Here is a 10647-nt window from a genome sequence, read left to right as displayed (position 1 = left end):
CCCCCCTTCTCGGTTTCTTGTTTTTTTTCATTACAGTCTTGTTGAGAGGCCTGCCATATAACAGTAGTTCAATGGTGGTTTTCGGACTAAACAAGGTAGATATTATGCATACTGAAGCAATTTGTAAAATAATAACATAGTCACGTGCACATATGATGCTATTTTACTACTTATTACTTCATTCCCGACTCATATTCACAGTGAATAAGCTTATTGCGTGCACACTGCTGGCTTTTTAGATCTCTTCAAACAGTCCCTGAGGTCAACTGCAGTCTCTATATAAGAGTCGAACAGGGTGAACACATATTTCCTACCAAAGCTTCAGCTCTTTCCAAATAATTCCAGACAAACAGACAAAAGCAAGTCATTTCAATTGATCCTAAAAGCTATTTTGTAACAGAGGGCTTTTGTGGTGTGTTGCCTGGTGACGAGGGTGTGCTTGTGGGGGAGGGGTGGGAGCCCTGGCTGGGTCCACTGTACCGGGCTTGTCATTCATCCAAATGATGAAAAGCTTCCGGAGCCTTAGCTAATGAGGAGGTCTGAGAGAAAGTGAGGAAAGAGAGAGAAATGGACTATCAAAGAGATAAAATTTGGGAGGGAAAAAATTCCAAGTGTTTCCTGGACCAACTGTCGATTTAGAGGGGCAACAGGGAGTCAGTCCTGCACCAGCTCCCGACTGTGAGCTCACACAAACGGTTGTCAAGCAAATAAAAAGTAAAATTTATGGAGGGTGGTAGTGTGCAATAAGATGGAGGATTCATCCACTGGGAGGGCTATAAAGAGGCTTCAGTAATCGCACCACCTATTGCATCACAGTGGTGCAAGTCACTCTCTGTTGTGAGAGGGACTATAACCCAGCAAATTACCACTAAAACACAAAGACAGAGGCAACATTAACAAACACTGTGAACAGGAAAAGAAACAAACACGAGTCACTGGCCCTGTTAAGGAGAGCATTTCCTTATTTTGTTCCATTCGTCTTTATAAAAATGTTGAAAACACTTTGTCCTATTTAATCCATGCCCACTGCATAACTCTGGCAGGCCAAGACAAGATGAAATAGAACAAGGTTTTATGTTATTTACCTAATACCTGGTGATGAGTGCCACGAGAACACATCTGGGCTGAACAGGTGACCTCAGAAACATGGAGTTGGAGGAGTGCCAGAAATTAGGTTTAGTAATAAGGAATACTATTTCACTCTTTACAGCAAATGTATAGTATTTCAGACACATACTGCAACAGAAATAATACAGGCATGAAAGCCATGTCGTGTTTCCTGTTTCAAGATTGGGAAAAAACAAGATCTCAATTACAACAATGAAGAGAATGAAAGATAACAATTAAATGAAACTGTAGTATTTTATGGCATATGTACTAAAAGTATCAAAGACATGACAGATAAAAGAGTTTATTTCATTTTAAGACTACAAGTTCTTACTTTTAGTGATGGCTTTTCATCGAAACTCTATTAAGGAGGAAGACTGACGACAAGAACAAAGCCTTGTCTCATTCAACGCTTTGTCAACAAACTGGTCAACACAGCTCAGAGGGTCAAAGCTCAGAGGTCAGAATGTGACTTTCAGTAATTCACTAGTCCCTACCTAATCAATACCAATCAAGGGTAAACCCGGAAAAGGTCAGAGGGAGAACAAAGCCAAGTCAAAACAGGATAAATCAACCGTGAAAGATTTTGAACTTGAGCTACCATGTTCACTCAAGGTTTGCTTTGAGGTTTGCTCCTGGTTAAATTTATTCACTGTTCACTCATTAAATCTGTTTTCATTCATCGAATTTTCCAGAAGCAGAGGGAGCGAGAGGACTGCTTCACACTTGCATAATTCTTAATTGTTCATGCTAAAACCCTAATGAACCATTGAACTAAAGAAAGATTAATTTGCTTTACAGTTAAATAACAATTAGAGAGGCGTAGCTTGACGTTGTTGCGCCCTTAAAATTAAGTGTGATTATGATATGATTTGGAATCATCAGAAAGGATTTTAGATATATTCAAGGCAGATTAGTAATGCAGAGTGTTGCATGGTTGGAGAGTGGAATAGATGCTTTCACTGGATCACAATTCCATACTAGAGAAACATTGAGATATATATATATATACGTATACATATATATATCAATGTTTCTCTCGTCCATCACAAAATATTGCTAATGGAATCGACCCAGAGAATAATAACCATCTAGCTAATGCTATACATACTGAAATATTTAACAGCTTTACATAAAAATGCAAATTAACTATATTTGAGAATAATGTATTTTAGGTCACAAAACCTTATTATCCCTCCAGGACCATGTGTTAGTCTAACTGGGATTCAAACTGAATCTCTAAATGAGTAGAGCCTGACTCATATGTCAGCTTGAGTCAATATATCGCCTATTTCCCGTATGTGTTAGCTATTTGCCGTTATATCTGCGGAATCTGCATTTCTAATTGTCGATAAATACAAAGAAAAGCAAAAATGGGGGAAACACCCTTCAACCACTGTATAAGTGTTGCCAGCAACTTTTCTGCTAGCAACACATGTCCTTGAAATGACACAAAGACAACAACCAGCTGATCTGAGCAGAGTTGGGTAGAGTATAAACGAGCAATCCACGACTTTTTGTCACATTTAAACATGATTATTTTTAAATTGTGTTGTTATATTAGATCAGCAAGGATTTAGATCTAGTTACACACTGCATGTGTGAGAGAAAAAAAATATTCGATGATATATTGTATTTTTCAAATCTCCAAATATCAGTGTGGGCATTGTTAAAAATCGTACATCAGTCAGGCTCCACAAATTAATGTGGGGTTTTTTTTTTCCACCATGTATTCCTACCCCTGATTCATTTTGTGAAATGAAGGGGCACTACTGTTGACTTTTCCCTCATGCAGAATCAAAAATGTGCCGCAACAGAGGATTCAATATGACCTTTGAAAAGAAAGACCTTTTAGGGAGGCTGTGAAAGGTTGCATGTGCTTGACAACGCCAGCCACTGAGCTGCAGTGACTTTTCCCTCTGGCCAGTGAGACGTCCATGCTAACCTCCCTATCCCACTGGGTTAAAAGCTGTATTGGGCACAACAGCACAGCAGTACCCTGTCTACATATAACCACAGGAATCAACAGGCTTCTGTGAGCCTTTGTCCATCTCTGTGTTTGAGAATATACATAACAGAGCCTTCGAAAAAGACTTAACTCAGCACAATGTGGAGCAGTACAGTATCACTAAAACTGCAGGAGGAGTGTGGATCCTGGATGCCTTTGACTTAAAGTAAGTGGAGACATGCGAAACGGTGACAAGATTAAAAATGCAGTAACAATTAACCATGGCAACAACGCAGGGAAAACGGCGTTGAACTAGAGGGACTTCAAACAAAGGGTCTGGTCGTCATGCTTGAGAAAATGCACCTTGATGCCTCTACCACTGAGTGGGTTGCTGGGTTTCTTCGAGCTTATTGCACTCTTACAAAGCAGCTTGGAGACTCTCAGTATGAGCGCTTGTTAATGCTAAATTCAAAAGGCTTCTATTTCTAAGCAGCACTGCAGATGAGCATCAGAAAGTTCATTACACTCAAAGGCGTAGATTAAATTATTCAAGCAGCTGGGGATATATTAAGAGCATTTACTTGAGCATGCACAGCAGCAATACGGAGACTAAACCAAAATACCTGAGGTAAGCTTCCATTACAATGTTTACATTTTATTTATAGAAAAATGATCATAACTCAAAATCACAAGTAAGTGCTTGTGATTCTGCTTGTGTTGTAACTGCATTGACTTCCATTCAGTTAAAACAATCAGTTCGAGACAAACTGATATATTGGTATCCTGATATAGGATAATGTAGGATGATGAAGCCAGTATCTCATAATGACAACAAAAGAGCAATAAAATCAACAGAGACGTCAATCATAATCATGGTCAGCTAATTCCAGAGTGAAGGAGACTTCCTCTACACGACCATCAGCTGGACTCTTTTTTTTTTAAGTCCAAAAAAAAAAATCTCTTAGTGTAATTCATATATGTCGTCAACTTTTGCTGTTTATTTCACCGTGCACTTTAATATACTGCAAGGGAGCACCGGTGTATTCAAATAAGTGCGACGCATTTAAACCAACCCATATGGAAAAGAAATAGTAAAAACTTATATATGATTTACTCATGAAAGTGGCCACTTTCTCATTACTTTCATATATTGTTTTAGTAAGTATCCAAAACATACAAGTTTCATTATATAATTTTTCAAGGGGTCTTATATCTGTTTTCACTCTTATATGCTTTTCATACAAGTTTCACACAAGACAGATACAAACTTTATAAGATTTATATATATCTTTTCCTTATGGGAAGAAAAATCCTCCCTGGCTGAAAAATTTCACTTCCAGAAACTACCCCCCAAAATTCAGTAGTTACTGGGGACTGCTCGCTGCTACTACCATTTATTTATGCTGATGACCAAAAGAAAGACTTACTGGCTGCCTGAATGCGTGCCTTACGGCTCACCACCAACCCAAAGGAATTCTGGGCGATGCACTCGTAGTCGCCCTCATCAGAGGAGCCGTCAGATTTGGTCTTCTGGAAGTGTGCAATCAGCAGCGAGCCATTGATGAAGGTGGTATGATGCTGGTCCTGAGTTAAAAATAGGCCATTACGCCTCCACTGTGTCGTAATCGGGGGGATGCCATCCACCTGGCAGTGGAGCATGAGAGGCTGCTCCTGCACAGCAATAATGTCACTGGGCTCCAAGGTGAAGGACAGCTCTGCCTCGCACATCACACCTGAGGAAACACAAACACATACATCATTTTAACACAAAAATAAATGGTAAAATGGACTAATGTTTATATATTTATATAGCGCTTTTCTACTGTAACTCAGGACTCAAAAGGCTTTTTACAACAAATTTCCTTCAACCAATCACAAACCGTTTGTTTCTGTACCTATTCACCTGGTCACACAGATGCACCGGGCCAACTCAGGGTTCATCTTGCCCAAGCCAGGGACTGAACCACAGACCTTCCAATCAAGTTCCATTACAGCTCCAGATTGAGCTATTGAGTGTGCGTGCAAAATGTGGTGGCGTTGGCTGTGTATGATTACTGGAAACCACACGACCTCGAGTTGAGTAACTTGCGTTACCCATGTTACGCTCTCACTTCCTTTAAGTCTATTTCATTCACACATTTTTACTGTTTCTGCTTTACTAAACTACAATCTCATTTTCATTTTTATCACCAATTCAGTGCTCTCCATTTAAATGTTAGCAGGAAGAGCGCTGCAGAGTTTGGAGTAACTGTCAGTTTAAAGATTCTTCACAGCTTTCCTTTGACCTAACATTAAACACAGGTGCATATAAAGCTCAGAGGAGTCAGCTTTAATAGTAATGAGTAAAAGCTGAATTCCTAACATTAAAAAAAAATCTACACAGTGAGTGTAATAGTTGTAAAATATGTGTTATGTGACCTCCGCGGTAGTCCTTCGGGGCCTTACTGCAGCATTCTATGTAAGGTGGAGAGATGAATGGACCCAATACCTATAATACATAATCCTTATGAAAACTCCTTGTGAATTCATACATTTATTATCTTATGTGCGTCACAAAATATCTTCCTTTTAATTTACATTTATTTTTCTCTGTCAAGTTAGTGAAGCTTTTTTAGCCTTTTTCAATGCCATCCATCCTTTTCAACAACCCTTACTACCCGGGGTCACAATGGATGCCAACCACTGCATCAAAGCTGATAATTTCCACATTAACCTCTGAAGCAAACAGTAACCATGTTCCTAATGTCCTTATAGCTGCTCACCAGGCCTCACACCTGATGAATACCCATATGGAAAAGAAATATTAAAAACTTATATGATTTACTCATGAAAGTGGCCACTTTCTCATTACTTTCATATATTGTTTTAGTAAGTGTCCAAAACATACAAGTTTCATTTATATAATTTTTCAAGGGATCTTGAAACAGGGGATATCTGTTTTCACTCTTGTATGCTTTTCATACAAGTTTCACACAAGACAGATACAAACTTTTATTTATATATATCTTTTCCATATGGGTAAAACGCCTTGGCTGAGCCACCTCCGGGCTACAGTCCCAAGAGGATTCACCGTCTGTGGAGTGAACGCACCCCAAGCGAGTGTATTCTTGTACTAAAGACAAGCACTTGTAGTCTTCTAGTGACTGTACCGTTTAACCTGTGGCTGTAACACTGTCACAGCTCATTCGCACTTTCATTTTCATCCATCAGCACAAAATTATGCAGTTTTTCTTAACCGCGCTCACAAATCTAATGTGGTTAGTGCAGATCAGATTTTCAGTGTCTGCAGTCTCTGAGGGTAAAAGAGGTTGCCGGGAGAATAATAAATAAAGGATGTAAACAGCCTGACTTGGCTTGGTACTATAAAAGAGGAGCTTAGCGAGCTCTCTTGGTATCACGTTTCAGCTGCTGATGGACTGAGCACTACCAGTTTCTGCCCCAGGCCTTGGAATCTGGTGGGACGGGCTAGGGGAGGGCAGCAGAGGGGGGCAAAGCACAGGGGTCAAAACACAGAACCTCTGGCTTCATCATTTCAAATTCCAGAAGAGAACCACTTCCCCTGAGGAAAAGGCAGGGAATTCACTGACACACTCCACGAAGATCACATATGGAGCATAATGTAAAGAAGCAGCTTTCCCTATGTTCTGTGTCCCTTCCTTACTCCCCCCCTTACACTCAACAAGCACGGTAAGTGAAATGACCATGAGACCAGAAGAGACATCAGTGGTACCACTTGTGAAAAACAAGGGGGTGGTATTGGAGCAATAATTAACCCTTACCTGTCAGATCCTGCTGCCTGAGCTGCTGCTCTTTAAAATGATGCCAGCCACAGAGCTCCATCTCGTTTGATCCAAATAATATCCCGCTTTCAAACAGAAGCAATCGGCAGATTTAAAAGAAAAGAAAGAAAAAGGCAGCAGCCGCACACCCAGGATGTTTTCCACTCAGCTCTACATTATTTGTGTAAACTGAAAGTATATTGGAGGCTTTTTATTCTCCTCTTTCAAAGCTGGCAAAAAAGACATTAATCAATGTTATCAAGCCTCGGAGCAGACAGGATAATAACATTTTAGTGTTCAGTGTGTATACGGGCTCATTGATCTGGAGTGGATTAAACAACTTTAATGATTTTGTGTTCAAGCAATCAGAGTTTCTTCCATTAGCTAAAACAATCTGAGGTTGCTGGGCTCTGGCTTTCCCTATAAATATAGCGTGCTGCTAGAGTGATTGTTTAATGCCATTCTGAGCACTGGCTCGGTAGAAGGTTACAAACAACAGTATGAGAAAGGTCAGAGAAAATAATTTTCACCACAGCAGCAGATTATAAGACAGATAGATCCAATAATGCACAGGCAGAAGGAGGACAACAGAAGGAGGGGAGAGCCGGATTTTGCGCTCTGTGTGCTTTAGGTTAAGGTCATCTGTGAATGCCGAGCATCCAGGGGTGTGCAGAGGGAGAGGAAATCACAGCTGTACAAATTAGTGGCAAAACCAGTGGCCTAGCCACAGAAACACGTTTGCGGGCATCAGGGTCTGCAGGCTTGGCTCTTCGTGCCTTGACGAGGAGACAGACACACATTCACACAATTTTATGCTCTTTTCATGCCCAGAAAACAGGCACTAGCACAGGGGATTAGCGGGTAAGACTAGAGACGACCGTCAGCTAAGTGCAACTCATGCTTTGGCTTGCTTACTATTGACAGATAAGTGTGGCGGGCTGGCACTAAGATTTATTGCTGCAATAGTAGAGTGAAGATGACACCCAGTGACTCACAGACAGATCAGAGCTAGCAGACACAAGCGCCACTGACAGAGCTAAGTAAGCTCAGGACACACCACAAGCAAAGTGAGGATACAAAGTTACTGACATCATATCACATGATAGCACAATAATAATGGGTGTAGTCCAAGTCCAGACAATATACTTAACTAAACTTAATCAACTAGATTAGAATTACTTACAAAAGGCCTTGTTGTTGTCAACACTATAAGATTATCTTGGAAAAACTACGATCTGTGATATAGTCTTAGAGATTCAAGTTAAATATGACATTAAAGGAAAAGTAAAGTTGACTAAAGCAGTTTTATCAGTAGTTACCTGCATTCTCTTCTCACTCTGTCATTATGTGTGTGCTAAGTGTGACTTTAAATACTGCATTAACTCAAAGATGGGGTTTATTTTCAATGCATGGCTTGATTGAAATGCTTCCCACACTTCACAAGTACACACATACACGCACATATATATATATATATGTATGAACTGTAGATGGAAAAACTGCGGCGGCACTATCTTGTGAGTGTCAAGAATTAAATAAAAATAGACTTTTAAAAAAACACCAAAAACTTGAAACTTTAAGTATGATTGAGTGCGTAAGTGCAGATGAAACAAACGAGAGTTGTGAGCATGAATAAAACCATTAAAATGAACAACTTCAATTCCTTTGCTGGTTATAAAGCCTCTAATGTCTGGCTAAAAACAAACAAACAAACAAACCAATATTTATTTCTTTTCCTGGGGGGAGACTATATGTGCAGGACTGATGCTAAATTTCCCTCCTATAGGCTTCAGCTTGATATATTATTAATCAATACTCTGGTTTTCTAGCTACCTTTATGCTCCATCTCATTAAAGAGCGTGCTGCTTCAACTGATATTTACCCATTATAATAGAAGCCTGGAGCTGTTTAGTGATGGTAATAATGCTAAGAAGTAGCCCATGAGGTGAAAAGAAAGTAGTTGCACAGTTCAGCTCTCTCCATTACTCATCTGTTGCCGGTGAACTGCGCAATCTTCCCTCAGATAAACCAAATCATTTTGAATTAAAATGCAAATCAGTTTGGATTTTTGATGCTCTCGTTTTTCTCTGAAGCTCGAAACTCACAAGCCACCTCAGAGCCGTCCATTCAAAGCAAATAATTAACCCTCTGATAAACTGAACTTTTTTTTAATCGTGAGATCTTCAGAGTGATGCTCTGAACTCTTCCTGGCTCTCTGACTTCTTCAGTCCCCGTGAGATCTAAGGCCAGCTTTGGTCTGAATTATTTTCTCTGTGTTATCAAAACTGCCTAAAATATCATAAAAAGTGCCTTTATCTAAACTGAATCTAATCTCTGCGGCGGCCAGGCACTTGAAAGCGCTTCATTTCCTTAATGTGATGGGAAGATTGGAGCTTCATCCATCACAGAGCTCTGTTTCTGACGTTTTTGTTCCCAGCCCTCTCGCTGAACATGTTATGAACCGCTGTGTACAGGCCTTTATGATTCCAGTGGGGCCTTTGTGGGTCCCTGTGTGGTATGCTTTGCAAATACTCAATACTCTCTCTTGCCTTTGAATTAAGGGGGCCCCACATAGAGCGAGAGAGAAACTGTCTGTCATATTGAACAAAGGGATGTGAAAGAAAATTTGAAAAGAAAGAGAGAGACAGTCTTGACATTTAATCTGTACAAATATTCTCCCCAGCAGGCAATAACCACAGTCGTTTAATCTATTCTGAGAGCAATAACCACTGTCATCTCACCCAGTCGCAGGGTGGTGTGCTCTGAGGACTGGACAGTCAAGACCTCCATCTGCTTTGAAAAACTCCCCTGATATTAAATGAAACTATTTATGAGAGGCGCATAGTCACTTTTTACAAGTTAGCTGTGAGTTAAGCCCTTCTAACCTGCACACTGTTGGCTCCTGGAAACGCAAGACTTTCTCTGTGTAGGCAATCATAGTTCACCCTTAACTTTAATCTAATGTGGATCAAAATACTTGCAAATGAGATATCGACCCTCATTATTGGGGGACTACAGCAAACTTGGGTGGGATGCCTCGTATCGTGGAGCTACCTGGACATCTGAGTGCTCCGAAGCATCTGTGCGTAAAACACTTACAGTACAAGCGCTGCAGAAAGCACAGAGTACAACTTTAAGCACACTCCAGGTGTTGGTGCACATGTCGGCAAAGTGCACACAGGCATTCCGCAGTGCACGAGACACAAGGGCGCTCACTCCGGCTCTTACTGCCCAGAATACAAACAGACACCGGAGAGGGGCCAAGTTCAGGGTTACTGGTCACTAGCAGGCTCGCTGCTTGCTGTAAGCACCGAGCTGAAAGAGGCTGTCCTCTGTCACGCTGTTACACTCTGCTGCACACTACGCTATAAGATGATGCCACTTACCGATTAAAGCGTTCAGGAGTATTCCCAAAAAGCACAGAAGGCGGCGGCGCCTTGTGGGTGCCATTTAAACACGGAAGATATTCCAGCACTCGCAGAGAACAACGTGAGATGAACAAACACGGGTCAAAGAAAAAAAAAGAGCGAAAGGAGCGCAGAGGTCCAGCTTCAGATACTACATGTTCCGACCTACAGTGCTACATTGAGGTGGTGGGTCGCAGGGGTCGAACGAGATTTCGCCATTTTTAACCATCTATCAGCAGTCTGTCAGCATCCCGCTCTCTCTCTCTAGCCTCCTCACTCACTCTGCTGTATCCTAAAAACTGCCTCAACCCCCCCTCCCTCTCTCTCTCTCTCTCTCTCTCTCTCTCTCTCTCTCTCTCTCTCTCTCACACACACACACACACACACACACACACACACACACACT

At 41.0% G+C, this 10647-nt stretch overlaps 1 protein-coding gene across 1 annotated transcript in view; it reads right to left on the bottom strand.

The window, feature by feature from the left end:
* igdcc3 (immunoglobulin superfamily, DCC subclass, member 3) overlaps positions 1-10526 on the bottom strand; it is a 67515-nt gene extending 56989 nt beyond the window's left edge. The window contains exons 1-2 of the mRNA XM_005931399.2: positions 10221-10526; positions 4483-4788 (exon numbers count right to left, since the gene is read on the bottom strand). Coding sequence (XP_005931461.1) covers positions 4483-4788; positions 10221-10284 — 370 coding nt within the window. The 5' untranslated portion in view covers positions 10285-10526. The remainder of the gene's footprint in view (positions 1-4482; positions 4789-10220) is intronic.
* Positions 10527-10647: the final 121 nt, after the last annotated feature.

Source organism: Haplochromis burtoni, unplaced genomic scaffold, assembly GCF_018398535.1.
Source record: "Haplochromis burtoni strain Fernald_Lab_line unplaced genomic scaffold, NCSU_Asbu1 Contig_59, whole genome shotgun sequence".
Classification (NCBI taxonomy): Eukaryota; Metazoa; Chordata; class Actinopteri; order Cichliformes; family Cichlidae; genus Haplochromis; species Haplochromis burtoni.
Note: the sequence above shows the minus strand (reverse complement) of the source record. Positions and strands in the feature narration are given on the sequence as shown.